Genomic DNA, 19344 nt, shown 5'->3' with positions numbered 1-19344 from the left:
AAATTTGTCTCTGACAAAGTACAATGAGAATGCAGTGCTCCTTAGAAATGAGCATTGGGAGACTTCATCTCATGTACTTTGGAGAGATGTGTCGCTAGAAAAGGATATCATGCTTTATAAAGTAAAAGGGCCAAGAAGAAAGAGGAGGCGCTTCAACGAAACGATTGTAGACAGTGATTAACAGTGGGATCAAACCATTGTGGGGATGACTGGGCTGTTTCTGTTCTTTATAGGGTGGTTATGAGGTGGAACCTAACAAGCCATGCATCTTATTCTTTCAACTATAATCATTTATTTCTTTTGTCAAATAATTTGTTCTGAGCATACAGGATAATTAATATTCATGGTGGAACAGTTACATTTTGTTTTTTTACAAATCATTTTGGGGGGGCTCTTAAAGCCCTTATCACAGTCCGTCCATCCATCCATTGTGTCAAACACCTTTGTACATATTTTGACATCATCGTTTTCAAAACATTTTCTTTCTACTTGAGCCCTTGGTAACAGTTCATTTCCCCCCTCCCCCACCCTTCCTCCCTCATGAACCCTTGATAATTTATAAAAAAATTTATCCATATCTTACACCAACCACTGTCTCCCTTCACCCACTTTTCTATTGTCTGTCCCCCAGGAGGGGGTTATATGTCAATTATTAATGTGATCAGTTCCTCCTTTCTCTTCCCCCACCCTCCCCACTGTCCCCTTACCCTCCTAGTATCGCTACACTCATTTTGGTCCTGAGGGGTTTATCTGTCCCGGATTCCTTATGTTTCCAGCTTTTATCTGTACCAGTGTACCAGTGTTCTGGTCTAGCTGGATTTGTAAGGTAGAACTGGGGTCATGATGCGGGGCAGGGTGGGGAGCATTACAAAACTAGAGGAAAGTTGTATGTCTTGTCAGTGCTATACTAGCCCTGACTGCCTCCTCTCTTCCTTTTGACCCTCTGTAAGGAGGTGTTCAATTGTCTGCAAATGGGCGTTGGGGCTCTACTCCACCCTCCCCCTCATGACCACACAGGCTGGTGTGCTTCTTCCATGTAGGCTTTGTTGCTTCTGAGCTAGATGGCCTCTTGTTTGTAAATACATGTTTTAAAGAGCAGAATAGTTTTCTATTTTATAATTTATACACTTTTTGTTTCATATCATTGATTGCCTTATATCAAATGGCTGTTTATTTAAGGAGTGCATACTTGCCTTATATTATTGTTCGCCATATACAGTTGTCTATTGTCTCTTTAATGTGTTGAAAAACACGAATGTTGCTTTGAGAACTAAGGTGTGCCTGACATAGGCCATAGTATTTTCAGTCACCTCATATGCATGTGGAAGTTGGACAATAAATAAGGACAACCAAAGAATAGATGTGTTTATATTTGGATGCTGGCAAAGAATATTGGAGGTACCATGGACTGCCAAAAAAGCCAAACAAATTCGTCTTGTAAGAAGCACAGCCAGAGTTCCTTAGAAGCAAGGATAGCGAGATTGTCTCACGTATTTTGGATGTAGCAGATGAGACTGGTCTTGGAAAAGGACATCATGCTTGGTAAAGTAGAGAGGCAGCCAAAGAGGAAGATCCCTCAAGATGGATTGACAAATTGACTGCAGCAATGGGCTCAAATATAAAGACTTGTCAGGAAGGCACGAGACTAGGTGTTGTTTCATGCTATTGTATACACCGTATGTACTTGTGTATCAGCCGAGTTCTTCAGCATACTTCTTAATGCAGTTTTTGTGGTAAAATTAGGTGACTTGGCTGATACTCGGGTTGGCTTATACTCGAGTATATACGGTAGGTTCACTGTGCGTGGTACCTAGCAACAACATTGTTTGGTTGACGTTTAGCCAAGGGGCTGAGTTCAGTTCCAGGCCTTAGGTGACTATGGAATATGGCCTTTGGGGGTTTCACAGTTACTGTCTAACCACAGTCTCCTTTGCACGTGTGGGTTCCACATTTTTCTCCTACCCTTTTTAGACTCCTATTACAAACCCTGTTCAAACCCAACAGCTGCTCCAAGCAACAAAGATGAAGCTGATCACTCCAGTCAACGTTTACAGTCCTGGAAACCATATGTAGGGTCACTGTGAATTGGAGTTGACTCAGTGGCATTGAGGTTTGATTTTTTTGTGATCCCTTTCAGAGCTATTAGCAGTGGTGGGCCAGCAGTATCTCATCATTATAGTGTCAGTGTGTAGCTATGTGGCTCACATGGTCCATTAGTCCTTTGGGCTGATTTTTTTCCTTGAGTCTTTGATTTTCTTTACTCTTTCCTGTTGGTAGAGAGACCTTGTGTAGCCCCTTACCAGCTTTTAAGATTCCCAGTCATAACATACCCCAGTAGACTTTCTTTGTGGGCTATGTTCTGCTAATTAGCCTTGGCATACCAAGATTCATTCCCTCGAGGCGTTTGGTTATGGCTAAGAAAGTTTCATGGTGGAACTCTCTGGCAAGATCCGTGGTTCAAAGAGAGAATGAAGAGGCTATCTGCTCTTCTAAAGATTACAGCCTAGGGGGGGTTCCTGTTACCTTCCATCAACAATGGGCGCCATCCGGCAGCCTGAGTCTCCATTTCAAGACCCGGGGACTGGGCTGGGAACCCTGCATTCTGACCTCGAAGTCCTGGGCAGCTGATGGGAATTTGTAGCCATGCACCCTGAGGAGCCCAACCTATGGTGTGCAGGCTGCAAGAACTGGAGTCTCCCATAGCCCAGCAAGACAGGATCCCCTGCACCGTATGTATTTGGGGGCTAGAGCTCATCCCAACAGACAAGGCAGCCTTGACTCTGGGCTTTGGTGTGTATTGGACAGGTGGTCGGGCTGGGACAAGCAGCTAAGCTTTTCTATAGCAGAGCCAGGAACTTGGGAGAGTGAGGACATACTCAAGGAAAACTATATCCTGCCAGTTGTGTCCTGAGTGACTGGGAACTAACCCAAATCCAGGATTGTTGATAGTAGAGATCTCCAGGATTTCAGAAGTCTGTAAAATTGGCAGTGACATCTCCTGTTTTGAATAATTGACCAGCCATACCTCGTAATTTTGTTTGGGCCGACGGTGTGCTTGAACACTCTCACGAACATCAATAATGCCGAGAGGCAAACACAGATTTTATTAGACCCTACTCCAAAGTCATGGTCTAGTTTCTGTGCTGGCAAAGCATGGCTACATTGGCAAATTTGAAATCAGTCATAATCATAAAAGTGGGAAAACTGTGAACCCCAAAGGCAGGTTACACAATTGTGGAGGGATCAGCCCGAGATTTGATGTGTTTGGGTTTTTATGTTCTGCATGAATATATTTGCAGCATAGGTAGATAGATGTGTAGAAATGTGTTATGACGAAACTGTATATTTATGAATGTAGTCCCATTCCCCTCCTCACACCTGTTCAGCATTCGAATCTGTTAGTCTATTGATGTTGTTGGGTGCCGTCCAGTCGGTTTAGACCCAGAGCTCCTCTGTGTAAGGAAACACTGTTCTTAGACTGGACTCCATTGTTGCAGGTAATGTGTCACTACAGCTTGTAGAGGGTCGCCCCTCTGCTCGCCAAGCATGATACCCTTCACCGTGGACTGATTGCTCTTGATAATATGTCCAAAGTACTTGAGATGAAGTCTTGCCATCCTTACTTCTAAGGATCATTGTGGCTCTTCTTCTTCCAAGAAAGATTTGTTGTTCTTTTGGCAATCTTTGGTACCATATCTACTCGAATATAAGCCGACCCAAATACCAGCAGAGGCACCTAATTTTACCACAAAAACTGCATTTAAAATGTGCTGAAACACTCAGCTTATACACGAGTATATTCTTCGCCGCCGCCAAAATTGAAATGCATTTCTTCTTCAGTCTTCCTTATTTAATGTGCAACTTTCACATGTATATGAGGCGATTGAAAATACCATGGCTTGGGTCGGACACTGCTTAATCCTCAGACAACATCCTTGTTTTTCAATGCGTTAAAGAGACCTGCTGCTGCAGATTTAGCTAATGCAATGCCTTGTTTGATCTTTTGACGACTGCTTCTGTATTTTTATTCTTATGATAGGATTGTGCATATAATTGTATTTACTTCTGTTGCCTTTAACTCTTATACCTCCATCAGTGTCTTCCTTTGCTGTCTTTATTTTTTTGCTGACCTCTCCTTTATTGTACGTTCCCCTTCATCTAAGTTAATACATTGTCTATTGGTCTCACAAGCTACAGCATGGTCGTAGTAGTCAAAGTCACATGGTATTGGTACAATGACATACCAATGGAATACAATTGAGAACTCAGAAGTTACTCTATGGACAGCTAACCTTTGACGTGTACTTTTTTAGTACTACTTAGCTTTATCCCAGTCATTTTCCTTTCCATATAAATATGGTGACTAGTTTTTACATCTCTCTAAGGCAGTGGTTCTCAACCTTCCTAATGCTGCAACCCTTTAATACAGTTTCTCATGTGGTGGTGACCCCAAACATGAAATTATTTTCGTTGCTACTTCATCACTGTAATTTTGCTACTGTTACGAATCAGGCAACCCCTGTGAAAGGGTCGTTCAAACCCCCAAAGGGGTCATGACCCACAGGTTGAGAACCACTGCTCTGAAGAATGGTGTTGGAATCTTGATCAGAATTGCACTATGGTTGTAGATAGTTCTGAGTGGTACTAACATTTTCCCAATGTTAAGTCTTCCTGTTCATGACCATGATCAATTTTTCCATTTATGTTGGACTTCTAATAGTATTTTATAATTTTTCTCTGTATCTCTGGGTAGATTTATCCCTAAGTCTTTAATCTTTTGGGTGGCTACTATAAACTACTGTTTTGTCATTTCCTTTTTAGTGTTCTCTTTGTTAGTGTAAAAAAGTTGTCTGATTGTTCTATATTGCTGTCATACTCTGCTGTTTTGCCAAATTTTTCAGTTAGTTCCAGTCCTGCTCTTGCTGAATCTTTGTAATTTCTGTGTATAGTTTCTTTGCAAATAGAAATCATGGCATAGTGGCTACGTGTTGGACTGACAGATGCATCTTTCTGCTTCTGTAAAGAGCTGCAGTCTCTGATACCCTAGGGGCAGTTCTACCCTGTCCTACAGGATCAGTGTGAGTCTCTATCACCTCAAGGCAGTTGGTTTGGGTTTTTCCGTTTGGGTGTCTTTTATTTCCTTTCGTGCCTTACAGCTCTGGCGAAGACTTCTGGTATAATAAAGAGCAGTAGTGATAAATGGCACCATTATCTAGTTGCTGTTCACAGGGGAATACTTTCAGTCTCCATTGAGATTAACGTTGGCTGTTGGGTTCCTATATATGCCCATAATTATATTGACAGATTTCCCTTTTGTTCTTATTTTGTTGAGCACATACATCAGAAATGGGTATTAGATTTTTGTCGGGTATCTTTTCTATATTGATTGATATGATCATGATTTTTTCCTTTGTTTCATTTCTGTCATGGATTATTTTTCTAATATTGATCCAAAGTTGCAGGCCTGAGTGGTCGTGATATGTTTTCTTATTGTTTTGATGTGTTGATGGATTCTTTTGATAGGATTGTGCATATAATTGTATTTACTTCTATTGCCTTTAACTCTTATACCTCTATCAGTGTCTTCCTTTGCTGTCTTTGTTTTTGCTGACCTCCCCGTTATTACACGTTCCCCGTCATCTAAGTTAATACATTGTCTATTGGTCTCACAGTAGTCAAAGTTACATGGGATTTATTGAAAATTATTCCATTTATGTGCATGCAGGATAACGGTTTATGATTTTATTTTCCTCTGATATTTTTACCCAGCTTCGTATCAGGGTTATGTTCCTTTGATAACATGAATTCACGAGTAATCATCCTCTTTCTTCAGCAATAATTTCAGTAGAGTAAGTGGTGTCAGTTCTTCACTGGATATTTGGGAGAGTTTACCAGTGAAGCTATCTGAGCTTGGACTTTTATTGTGTAAAGTTTTTTACTGACATGTTCATTTTCTTCTTTTGTTAGGAGTTTTTCAAATTTTCTACCTAAGTTTATTTATCTAGGTAGGCGTTGTCTTGATTTTGTTTTGATAGATCCTAACAAGTAAAGCGAGTATGCGATTCTGCTCCTGCCCGGCTTCCAGGGCTTAGGAGCTCACCACCTGTTTTCTAGTGGCTATGACATAGAGGAAGGGAAGGTCGGTGCAGTCATCTGCTTCCGTTCCTGTAGAGCAGTTGAAGGTGGCTTGCCCTTGGTTGACTGCCATCTATTGATCAGGTAGCGCAGGAGTGGTTGATGTGCCTTGCTCTGTGCGTAAAGTGTAGTGGTCTTTGATAAATGTGAACAGTTGCTGCCTCCAGGTGGTTGGGAGGAAAAACCACAACAAAAGAAAATACTAACTAAATAAGTAAGGGAATAATAAAACAAAAGGAAGTGAAAACAAGGTAAAATAATAATGATGAAAAGGAGTGGAAATTAAAAAATTATAATAAAGGAAATAAAACAAGGGGGAGGAAAAGGAAACCAAGGAAAAATACAGGGAAGGGAAAGGACCCAGGAGTCCAAACAGGGAAGCAGGGCACCTACGTAGTCCTCTTCCTGGTCAGATTGGTAACGGGAACATAGCACCCTGTGCAGATCAGGTGGAAGCCACTGGGCTGTGGAGTACCTGGTTTGGACAACGTTTCTACTAGCCAAAAACGTGCCCTGAGTCGAGCAGCTGGGGTCACGATTCCTGATCCCAGAAGTGCCTGTCTGCCGAGAGGGCACCTGGAGTAGACTCGCCTCTGAAGGTGTTCTGTCAGCCCATGGGACAGCTAGAGGCAGATTGCCTGGTATGAGAGAGAGTTCCTGCAGCCCAGGTAAGGTGCTTGTCCTATTGGCCAGTAAAGAAGGCTAGCACTTGCCTTGTAATGCAGTAGTGGCATGCACCCAGTGCCAGATGCAGAAGAACCTGCCCCGACCTTCAGCTGGAGCAGTGATGGGGAGAGAGGTCGGCCAGTGTCTGGCCACACTGTTCACTGGGAGCGGGGGGGTGGGGGGGGGAGGGAGGAGCAAGGGGAAGAATGCACCTTGCTAGCCTGTTCATCAGCCATCATTTTGGTCTCTTGTGCTGTCCTAGGCAGGCCACTGGCCTGATCAGGCCGCTGCTTACAAAAGCTCAAAATGGCTGCACTCTGGCAGGCCAGGTGACAATCCTGTCTTCCTCCTCAATTACTGGGGGTTTTTTGTGCAGCATCGCCTAGTCCTGTTCAGTCCACCTCTCAATCCTTTCTTCTTGTTTCTTTGTTGTAGAGGGTCTGACTAGTCAGCCTGCCTAGTCTACCATCTCACTGGAAGCCATGACTTTACATTTCTATGGCTTATTGAATATATTTATAGAGTATTAGAATATTTTGCTTCTTTTTTAAACAAAATAGCATTTTTAATAAATTGATATGTCATGTCGTATAGAGTAGTGCTATGTATACAAGCTGTTTGTAATTGAAAAGAAAAGATTGTATCCTAACTACGACCTTTATTTTTTATTTTCACACACAGATGACATTAAGCAGCTCCTGGATTACTTTTTGCCAAAAAACCCTTTCTGAATACATTGAGAGTGATAAGGTAGTGTACTGCCTCCAGACTCTTATAATCGTAATAAAAGAAATCGTGAAAGATACATGTATACAAAAAACAGGTAAATATTATTTGTTGTTTTATAAATGATTGCCATTATCTTGCTCCCAAGCAGCACTATAGATATAGTACTATTCAGAACTTATTTTAAACATCTGACCTGTGTTACTACGTGAAAACTAAAGACTTCCCCATAATTCTTTTATTAAGGATACATACGAGGGTGTGCACCCCCAAAAATCAGAAAATGGCTCCACTGGGCGAATGTTTTGTACTATGCATTTTTCCCACTAGGCCGGCATGAAGCAACTCACTCTGAATTAATGTAACGAGTGGGGTCACAGTGAACTTTTTCATAAAAGCACTTTCACTGGAACTTTGGTTTGGGGATGGCTGATTTAAGAGAACAGTGTGCAACTCTTCACATTTTGTTTCCTGCTTGAGAAAAATGCCACGGAAACGGTTGTGATGTTGAACGTGGCTTACAAGAACAGCACTATGGGGAAAACTCTAGTGTTTGCGAGTGATTTCTCACATCAAAAAGTGAAAGGTCGATTGATGACAAAGCTCATTCTGGACTTCTGTCAGCTTCCCAAAAGGATTAAAATGTTGACTAGCATTGCCTTTGGAGTTCGGCCCACCAGGTCAGACTGTCTATCCATCTTGCTATTTAGAGGTTCTGAAAGATTGCATAATGACGACAAAAGAGGCCTGCTTTGTGGCCGGCAGGGCCTGTGTCGCCACAACAGTGCACCTGCTCACGCAGCCATCTCAGTGCACTAGTGTTTGGTAAAAAGCAGCTTGCCTCACACGCCTGAATCACCTGCCTTTGCACCATGTGACTTCGTTGTTTCCGTGAATGAAGAGGGACATGAAAGGACAGCTATTTGACGAGGTAGAAGAGGGAAAGAAAATAATGAGGGAGGTGCTGTCAGCCATCCAAACAGATGAGTGTGAAAAATGTTTCCAAGAATGGAAATGCAGATTTGACAAATGTATTAAGTATAATGGAGAGTGTTCTGAAAGTGTTGAGGTTGTTTTGTCAAAAAAAAGCTAAATACTTAGCTTTGAAAAATCATCTTTTTATTTTGGGGAACCCTTCATACCTTTTAAAAGAAAATAATCTGAAGAGAAATTTTAAAGCTTTTTCATTACTGTTATTCACATAGTCTGGTGTCTATAATTATGTAATTGACAATAATAGTGATTTTTAGCTAATAACCTGTTCCTATTAAAGATAGTACAACTTTTTCATATTTATTTTTTTCATCTTTCTAAAGATTTCATTGTAAAAGCATGTCTTAGAAGTCTTTGTTTTCCCTGTGTTTATACCTATTTTTATCATTTCAGAAATCCTAAAGCAGTTCCTGGCTCCTTTTGATACTACTTTTGCAATGTTTTATTATTCTATATTTTCTTCGTGTTTTGAAAAGTGCCAAGAGAGTTCTAAAATAATAAACAGCTTGATGTGTTTCCTGGAGTTGCTTGAACTTCTTATATCCTCCCGAATCTACCTGAAGTTACATTTCACTTGCCAGAGGATTTTCTTTGTGAACCCTTCTTGCGCGCTGGCTGCTCTGACCTGGCCCACCCCAGCGTTTGTCAGAAGGAAGTTGATCATATTTATGAAAAAGTGCCTTCTCCATAAAGTGGGTGAAGACCTCTTTCGTGGATGTGTTCCTGTGCTAGAGCCACGAGATCAACGGTTAGATATGGACATGTTGGCGCTAGCAAATGCAGTTTTGGATGCTGTGAAAACAGGGTGGCTGAGAACACTGTCTGTTCTTGAAAAATCTTCCTGCTTTGGAGGCGACAACATTCAGCCAGGATATGAAAGTAACCCTAGTCCAGATCATGTGATCCTTAGAGCAGCGTCTTTACTTTTACTTAAATCCTTGGAACTCAAGTGTCAAAGTTATTCTTCACTAAGTGAAATACAAGGTAATTATCTGAAATCCTTTTTTATGCAATTTGTAATTAGATAAGTAAAATCATAATCTTTGAATCTCAGGAACCAGTTTATAGTCTACTTTGTTTAAGCTAGTTATTTTTATTAACTTCAAAAAAGAGAAAGACCTGAACGCACCTTAAGAAGCACAGTTTCTATGTGCTAAGCTGAATTTGTGCAACGTAATAAACAGCTTCAAAACCAGACCAAACGTACTGCCATTAAGTCAAGTCATAGTGACCCTGTAGGACAGAGTAGAGCTGCCCCTGCGAGTCTCCGAGATTGAAAGTCTTTATGGGAGTAGAAAGCCTCGTCTTTCTCCTGTACAGCGAGCGGGTGGTGGTTGTCAACGACAGACTTGCAGTCAGCAGCCCAGCTTGTTAACTACTGTGCCGCTAGGGCTTCTAAAGACTAGCTTAGGTTACAAAACAAACTGATGTCTGGCACCTCAAAATATGTGACATAAGTTAATATAAGTTTGTATTGATTGTAATATTATTGTAGGAGCACTAGAGACGCAGTAATTAAAATGCTTGACTGCTATAACCTAAAGGTCAGCAGTTTGAACCCAGAATCCACCAGCTAGCTTTTCCTTGGGAGAAAGATCTGACAGTCTGCTTCCATAAAGATTCATAGCTTTGGAAACCATGTGGAGCATGGTTCCTGTCCTATAACGTTGTTGTGAATCAGAATCTACTTGACAGCAATGAGTTTGGTTTTGTTTTAGAATTTATTATCCTTCAAAAATGAATATAATGCCAATTATTGGTATTTAGAAATTAAATTGAAACGAATGTGTAACAGTTAAATTGGTTAAGAAATTATTGCATACATAATATCCTGGATGTTGACTCATGCCCAAAGCAAACTACTTAAGTGTGCCATTTATTTTATGTCAGAAAACACGTACCCATTTCACTTGAGGACAGCAAACAGCCAGCAGTCACAAACAAGCAGCTTGAAAATTAAAAATTTGTTTTAATTTTAAGTATTTTATTTCTTAAATTGCTTTGGCTAGGGAAAAGGGTGGGGGGAGTGGAACCGATCACAATGACCTACATATAATCCCCTCCCAGGGGGACAGACAACAGGAAAGTGGATATAGAGAGACAGTGGTCAGTGTAAGACATGAAGAAAAATGATAATTTTTTAATTATTAAAGGTTTATGAGGAAGGGGAGGGAGGATGAGCTGATACCAAGGGCTCAAGTAGAAAGAAAATGTTTTGCAAGGGATGATGGCAACATATGTACAGATGTGCTTGACACAATGGATGGATTGTTATAAGAGCTGTAAGAGCCCCCAAATTAAAAAAATAAACAAAAACTACACATTCAATAAAATTTGTGCAGTTGTAATTTAAAACACTAGGTGGCATGTTTTATATAACTCAGTTTTAAACTGCACTTAAAACTCGTCGAGACTATTTTTTGCATCCATATCTTACAATTGTACTGTTTGTAATTATTTTGTAAGTAGTATTTTACAAAACTACTTTGTTTTTGTTTATTTTAATTTTAATCATTTTATTGGGGACAATCCATACATCAGTTTTATCAAGCACATTTGTATAGACGTTGCCATCATTTTCAAAATAATTTTCTTTCTGTTTCAGCACTTGGTATCAGTTCCTCCTTTTTTCTACCCTCCTTCACCTTCTGACATTCATGGACCCCTGATAAATTATGTTACTTTTTTCATATCTTAGCTCCCACTGTCCCCTTCACCCACGATACTGTTGTCCTCCTGGGGAGTGGGTGGGGGTGGCGTGAGGAGCAGAATTAATACATCGATCATTGTAGTTGGCGCCCTGTACAAAACTTTTGTTGGAGCATTGTTGCCTCTAGTAATAGATACTTTAGGTAATTTCTGTTACTATTCTATTATTTGAGTCTTTTTAGGCTATAAGAATTCGCATTAAAGGTGACCTTTTCATTCTCAGTGATAATTACTTATTTGACACTTATGTCAAGTAGCCCTTCTCTAGTGGTTAAGCCCTCGAATGCTAACAAAAACATCGGTTCAAATCCACCAGCCATTCAGTGGAAGAAAATGTGCTAGTCTGCTCTGAGAAAGACTTGCAGCCTGGGAAGCACTCCATGGCAGTTCTGCTCTGTCCTTTAGAGTCACAGGGAGTCAGCAAAGAATCCATGGCTGTCTGTTCGATTTGGTTTGGGCATCTTTGTCAAATAGGAATTTGGTCGAGATATTTTAACCGTATGCGCTTAGGCATGTCTCTTCTCTGAGCCTCAGCTTCTTACTTCCAAAACAAATCTGTGATGCACAGTGTTATTTGATAGTGCGCACTGTGGTCGTGTATTTTTGGTCCAGCTGGCCTTTGAATAATGTGGGAATCGGGCACCAGTCCCCCGCATAGTCGAAAATCCATATATGTATATCATTTTTACTCCCTCTAAAACTTGTGCTAATAGCCTACTGTTGGACAGAAACCTTACCAATAACATAAACATCAATTGCAACTTATTTTGTATGTTACATACATTATATAGTATACCCGAATAAAAGCTACAGTTTCGATATAAGATAAAACATCTTGTAAACATTGCAGGGTTTTCAGCAGTGACAAAATCATGAATCTCCCCCTTTTTGTAATGCTAGATTCCTGTTCCTTGAAATGACAGGCAAATATGACTGCATATGTCAATCTACAATACTGTGCATTAGAGATGTCAAGGAATTCAACTTTGTCTTGCAATGTTAGGGCTTTTCTTCTTGGGAGTACTTCCAGCATCACTAATGGTACTTCCTGTGGGTGCCGTGGTGCTGTTCAAGGTTCACAGTATTTCACTAAACATGATGAAAAATATAAGGGATCGCTTTTTACGACCATGCAGTTTACTGGCGAGAGAAACTGCTAACACAGAGATAATTGGTATTCATGACACTTTTTAAAAGCTCCATGTATATATGAACCTGTGTTGTATAAGGGCGACTGCTTTATATTCATGATACATTTATATGTATAAGGTGTTATTCCAGCATTCATGCACTGTTACTTATGCTTTGAGATTTATGTTATTTTAAGGTGATTTACAGAGATTCATGTCTGAGTTACTGACCTTCTTAACGCGTCATCTTCAGCCTTCTCTGCGATTACATAGTCCATGTGAGTGGCTGTCTAGGGTGTTTATAGAACAGGATGATGACATGCTAGAAGCTGCCAAGGGAACTCTGGGCCTCTACCTAAAGCTGACCAGGTTAGTATAGTTTTAAATAATTGTTATACTACCTACATGCTGGGAAAGCAGAAAATATTTTCTAATAATTGAGCTGTGCATATTATTTACCTTTGGGGGAGGTGTCCCTAAAAATGATTCTAGTTTTCTCATAAGTACCTCTTTATTGCTTGAGAAAAGAAATAAAACACATCTGAGTGTGTAACTACGGCACAAGGGTTCCTTGACATAGATGCCAAATAAATAATTATCACTGAGATATGTGTCATCTTTAATGCAAATTCTTATTTATACCTTCCCTACATTAATATTTAAAGTAGAATGGGCTATGCATTGAGTTCAAATCCTCCTGCCACTTCTCGGGAGAAAGATTTGACTTTTTGTTGCTATAAAGATTTATACTCTCAGAAACACACCAGGGAGTATTCTTTGTCTTGTAGGGTTGCTAATGACTCAAAATTGGCTTGATGGCAGTGAGCTTGGTTTCTTGAATTGGTCTATATGAAAACAAGATTACATTTTCGCTCCCATGATGGCTGGCTGGGCAAATTTGCAGTTCTAGAACTGGACTGGGATGAGAAAACAGCTTTTAGTTCAGTTGCTGCTCCCTTTTTGCCTCTGTGATCAAGATCTTTACTTAGTTGATGTTTAAAAACACTTTGTAGTTTTAACACCTACTGATCTGTATTGAGCTATGAATTTTAATAATTACTTTGCCATTAAAGATGATTATGAGCTTATAAAAATTAAAGGAGATGTACTGAATTTTTACTTTAATATTATAGTTGAATTTGAGCCGATACCTTTTTTTTCTTTTTAAAAATCATTTTATTGGGGGCTCGTACAGCTCTTATCACAATCCATACATCCATCCATTGTGTCAAGCACATTTGCACATTTGTTGCCCTCATTTCAAAACATTTTCTTTTTTTTAAATTAATAAATCTTTTTATTGGGGCTCATACAACTCTTACCACAATCCATCAATTGAGCAAAGCACCCTTATACATTCGTTGCCCTCGTCATTCTCAAAATTCGCCTTCCACTTGGGTTCCTGGAATCAGCTCGGTTTCCTTCCCACCCCCCCCACCCCCGCTCACCCCTTCCCCCTGCTCCCTTAATAGTTTATAAATAATTATTTTATCTTATCTTACACTGCCCGGTGTCTCCCCTCATCCACCTTCCCATTGCCCATCTCCCAGAGAGGAGGTTACACATAGATCTCCAAGATCGGTTCTCCCTTTCTACACCCTCTTCCCTCCCAGTGTCCCCACTCCCACCGCTGGTGTTGAGGGGTTCGTCCGTCCTAGATTCCCTGTGTTTCCAGAACCCTACTGCACCGCTGTACATCCTCTGGTCTAACCAGGTCCGCAAGGTAGAATTGGGGTCATGATAATTGGGAGGGGAGGAAGCGTTCAGGAACTAGAGGAAGGTTTTGAGTTTCATTGTTGCTACACTGAACCCTGAGTGACTCATCTCCTCCCCACTACCCTTCTGCAAGGATGTCCAGCTGTCTGCAGAAGGCCATTGGGTCCCCATCACGCACTCTGAGCTGATACCTTCTTGAGGCCAGTATCTGAAATTAGTTAGAAAGTTATATTATTGGTATATGACTTCTTAGGCCAACCCTGCCTCTCCTTTATTAAAACAGATGGTTTGGAGTTATATATTCTTGTTACAAGTATCTATTAATAACGTGACCATTTATACTATTTCTGCTTCTCCTTTATTAAAGCAGTACAATGCTTTGTTTCTTAGCGAGATTTCTTGTTGCTGATTGTCAGTGTCGTAGTTTTCTCTCATTATTTACATGTATTTTGGCATTGTTGGTACTGGTAGCTTTCTGCCACTAGTAAGAGTTTGTGGCCAATTTTCAAAAGATTCTAATCAAGAACACAGAATTGCTGCATGTAATTTAAATTTGATTCAAAAGTGGTCGAAACCCAAATCAGTCTGCAAATGCACATTATATGCTTTTTATATCTTATCTACTGCAGTCAACTTATAGCAAAGACTAGAACTTTTCCATAGAATTTCTAAGGCTATGAATCTTTTGAAATTAGATTACCACATCTTTCTTCCATGGAGCATCTTGTGAGTTTAAGCCACCAACCTTCTGGTTAGCAACTGACACTTAACCACTGTTATATGAGGACTCCCAGAATATATCTTGGCTATAGTCAAAATTGGCTTCTTGCTTCTTAATTCTCAGGATAGAGGAAGTTTATGAATTAAATGCAGTCTTGCTGTGTGAATTTCTAATGGTTTTAGCATCAGTACATGCAGAGAAACTTATTTTATGTCATAAGTAATATTTTAATGGAGTTAGGAATTGTTGTTGTTGTTGTTATAGATGATAAGGAACCAACCCAAACTAGTTTAGGGGAAAAATACTTATTGGCTTATGAATGAGAATTCCAGAAAGTCAAGAATAATAGAGGAGTTCAGAATCACATCATCATTTCTCTTTCACAGCTTAGAATTTCTTCTTAGGCGTGTTTACTGACAGCTCTGGGGTTTTTCTATATCAGCCAGCCTTACAATCACAATTTTTAGTAGCTTCAGCAAAAGTTGCTGTTATGATCTGATTGCCTTATCTTGAGTCACAGATTCTTGTCAGAGCCAACCAAGTGCTTTGACTGGTCGGTCTAGGTCACCTGCCTTCTGTTGAGGAAAGCATGGCAGCGAAGGAGTAGGCTAGCTTCTAGGCCTGCTATACCACATGGAATTAGTTACTTATAAGAATGGGAGGTGAGAGGCATTGGTAGAGTCTTACCTTTCATATAGGAGATCTGCGTTTGTTTCCTAATCACGAACTTCTAGCCTACCGTTAACTGACCAAGAAAGGCCAGTGGAAGCCCTGTTCCTCACAAAACAGCTCAGTTCACAACCAGTCATAGGAATGCACAAAACTGGGCAACAGTTTGTTCTCGTGTTCATTGGATACCAGCTGCAAGTCAGGAGGTGAGGTGGCTAAAAGCAGCAAGAATAAAAGATTTTGATTTTGCTATAAGAGATGACATCAGGCATTTGATAGATAAGGAAAAAACTAAGTGTACATTGTTTGCTTTATTGAATCCAATTATTTTTTTAGTTTGTAGTAGGGTAAAGAGTTGGTTTTGAATTTTTTACTTTTAAAAGAGTAGATTAAAAAGTATTGCGTTATGTGTGAGTTGTGTGTTAAAGCTGTTCCCTACTAAAAGTAATTAATCTGAGATCTTATTTATTTTCAGAGACTATTGTGAAACTTTTGGATGCACAGCCCAAGAAAAAGAAATGTGGAATCGTCACACACATGAATATGGCTATAATCCTCACTGTATTTTCTTGTTCTTTTTAAAAAATGTAGGATTTGATTCTACATTTCTTCTGGATTTTCTGATTTCATCAGAGACTTGTTTTCTTGAATATTTTGTTCAGTATTTAAAATTACTCCAAAGAGACTGGCATACATTTTTTACCATTTGCAAGTGCTTTGATGAATCAAAAAATGAAGTCAGTAGTGGCTGTATTCCTTCACCTCTCCAAGAAACAAGCACCAACCCAACCAAGTCACATTACTGGAATACTCTTAAAAGTCAGATAGATGCTCAAGCTTGGCTCTACTCAGCTTCTGATGCTTCTTCTGAACCTTCGAAGAGGCAATGTGATGACCGGGCCATGATGTCCCAGGACACTCATTCCAGGCTTTGTACCGCGAGGCTGTCGTCCTGTGCTTCCCAAAGCTTGGTAGATTATGACAGTTCTGATGATTCTGAGGTGGAATCTACAGATCGTAGTTTGGCAAACAGCAAGCAGATGTCTTTACACAAAGAAGCAATGGAGATACAGGGGACAACTGGAACAAATAGCAGTAATAAAGAGCTGACTCTAGAACCTTGGTCAAGGTCTTTGGTTGCAAAAGAATCTAATTGTTCCTTCTCTGTTGATTGTGAAGTGTCCCTAAATAGTGTTGTCTCTGAAGCAGGGATATTTTACAGAACAGTTAAGTGCTTTGAAGAGCTGCATGGTGGTATTTACCGTTTGCAGAAGAAAAATCTTTTCCCATATAATCCAACAGCACTTTTAAAGTTGCTAAAACATATTGAGAAAATGTATAAGACTTTAAAGCCTTTATAAAACAGTAGCATTTTACTTCCAAATGTAAATATTTTCTCTTAATGTGTAATTATGAAGATGGAGCAGGGCGATGCAGAGTTTCGTTCTGTGGTGCATAGGGTCACTGTGGGTCAGAGCTGACTCTTGATGGCATCTAATAACAATCACCACCACCATGTGTGAGTTGTATCTAAATAAAGATAATGTTTTCTTGGAAAAATAGCTCAACGTGTTCTTTACTTTGTTAGTTTTTCCTGCAAAAAGACACATCAATATTAGGTCACTTGCTACAGGTGTTTGCAACTTAAAAATTATGGTTGTTTAAGCTTACACAAAATCTAGAATGTCTGTTTCTACTGAAGATTTTTAAATGTGATGTCATAGTGTGATCATTGTTATCTTTTAAAGGGGAGGCAGGAAAATCAAGTTTCAGTGTATTTATTGGATTGTGTAGTAGTATGAACAGCAGTTATATGCTGGTAATCTGTCATTAAAGCAAACTGAAATTCCACCTTGAAAGTATTTTTCTTAAATGATCCTTTTGTAGAGAATTAAAAAACAACCTGGAAAACTTTCAAATATATTTCAAGACTGTGGTAATCAAAACAGCTTAGTACATACAGAGAAATGAAGTGACCAGTGTAATCAAATATATAATTGCTGTATAAAATAATGAAATGGCAATGTTAACTAAATAGAAATAGGTCAGAGGATTTGGTAGCACACTGTTGATGGAGATAAATACTTTGGGAAGTTTCTCACAGATTTCTTGATGAAAAAATACCATTTTTAGGAATATTAAACACGTGGGTTAAATAAAAATGTACATATATAGTGGAGTACTATATAGCTGTGAAATGAGTAAGTATATCGTGTTTGTGAGTGTGAAACCAGCGACAATTATTTAATAATGATTTTCTAGCCAAAGTCTTTTAATTCCCACCAAATGACCTTACCCTTCATGAGTTTGGTAAGAAGGTAGGTGAAGAGAAGGATATGATTTTTAAAGTCCTTGAAACAAACTGAAACAAAACACGTAGGACACGGCAAAAGCAGTTAAAAACTCACTGCCATTGAGCCGATGCCAATTCAGTGACCCGATAGGACAGGGTAAAACTGCCCCTGTGGATTTCCGAACCAGTAATTATTTATGGACATAGAAAGTCTCCTCCTTCTGTGAGTAGCACCTGGTGGTTTCAAACTACTTCCAGTTATAGGCCAATGTGAAATCACTATGCCACTAGGGCTGCTACAAAAGCAGTTATCAGAGAACACTTTATAGTAATCAATGCACATGGAAAAAGAAACCCCAAATCAACACTTAACACCCAGCATCTTCAAGAACAAGAGCAACAAAATAAACCTTCAACCACCAGCAGAAAAGAAACTTTAGAGGGTAGAGCAGAAGTGAATTAATTGGAAAACAGAAAGAAATCAATACAAGAAATTGAGTCTGAAAAGATTGACAAATCTGATAAATCACAAATTTTAAAAGGAAAAAGGAGAAGGTATAAATATTAAGGATTGGAGGTTAAAAGGGTGATATCACCACAGAACCAACCAAATTAAAAAAAAAAAGTTAATAATTACAACCAAAGACTATTCTAACAAATTTGAAAACCTAGATGAAATGGGCAAATATCTAGAAACACCATCTACCCAAATTAACAGATTGAAGAAAATCTCAACAGACCCATAATAAAATAAGAAACAGATTTGAGTTATTTTAAAACATTGAAACAAAGTCCAGAACTAAATGGACCTAATGGCTTCTAAATCTTCAGAGAAGAGTTGATATCAATTCAGAATTTTTTTTGCTACACAGATTTTCTAGAATAAAAGGACCAAGAAACCTCCCAAACTCAGTTTATGAAGCAAGCATAAAACCCTGAGAGCAAAACCAGACAAAAGTCATGACAGAGGATACTACAGAACTGTTTGCAGGAGTAGAAAGCCCACTCTTTCTCTTCAGGTACTGCTGGTGCAGCCCAACCTGTCACCACTACACCACCAGGGCTCCTAGATGTAACAACTGTAAACAAAATACTAGCCAATACATACAATATTTCATAAACAATGGGCCATGATCAAGTGGGCTTCAAGCTAGCTAGACATTTGGCTAAACATTAGAAAAACAGTATAATCCACCATACAAATGACAGAATATCAATCATGATCATGCGGACACCTGACAATATCCAGCACCCATTCCTGATAACAAAGTAGGCAGAGAAGGGAAATTTCCAACCACAATAAAGGCTATATATGAAAAACCACCACCATCTTGCTCAATGGAGAAGAATCTGGAGCCTTCCTCTTGTGAGTGGGAACCAAAGAAGGGTGCCACTTATCACCACTCTTACTCAACATTGTGCTGGACGTCTTGGAACTATTAAATAACAGAAAGGAATCCAAAAGGACAAAGAAGTGAAACAACTATTTGCAGATGATATGATTTTTGTAAATGTAGAAAATGCTAAAGAGTTGCCAAATTATGGTTGGAAACAAAAGATTTGGCACCATGGCAGGATACAGGATT

At 39.4% G+C, this 19344-nt stretch overlaps 1 protein-coding gene across 6 annotated transcripts in view; it reads left to right on the top strand.

The window, feature by feature from the left end:
• LINS1 (lines homolog 1) overlaps nt 1–17287 on the top strand; it is a 33134-nt gene extending 15847 nt beyond the window's left edge. For all 6 annotated transcript variants that reach the window (XM_075557917.1, XM_075557915.1, XM_075557911.1 and 3 more), the window contains 4 exons: nt 7483–7624; nt 8914–9504; nt 12557–12728; nt 15941–17287. In XM_075557917.1, coding sequence (XP_075414032.1) covers nt 7483–7624; nt 8914–9504; nt 12557–12728; nt 15941–16826 — 1791 coding nt within the window. In that variant the 3' untranslated portion in view covers nt 16827–17287. The remainder of the gene's footprint in view (nt 1–7482; nt 7625–8913; nt 9505–12556; nt 12729–15940) is intronic.
• Nucleotides 17288–19344: the final 2057 nt, after the last annotated feature.

The sequence above is a fragment of the Tenrec ecaudatus genome, chromosome 9 (assembly GCF_050624435.1).
Source record: "Tenrec ecaudatus isolate mTenEca1 chromosome 9, mTenEca1.hap1, whole genome shotgun sequence".
Lineage (NCBI taxonomy): Eukaryota > Metazoa > Chordata > Mammalia > Afrosoricida > Tenrecidae > Tenrec > Tenrec ecaudatus.
This window is presented reverse-complemented; position numbering and strand designations above follow the sequence as displayed.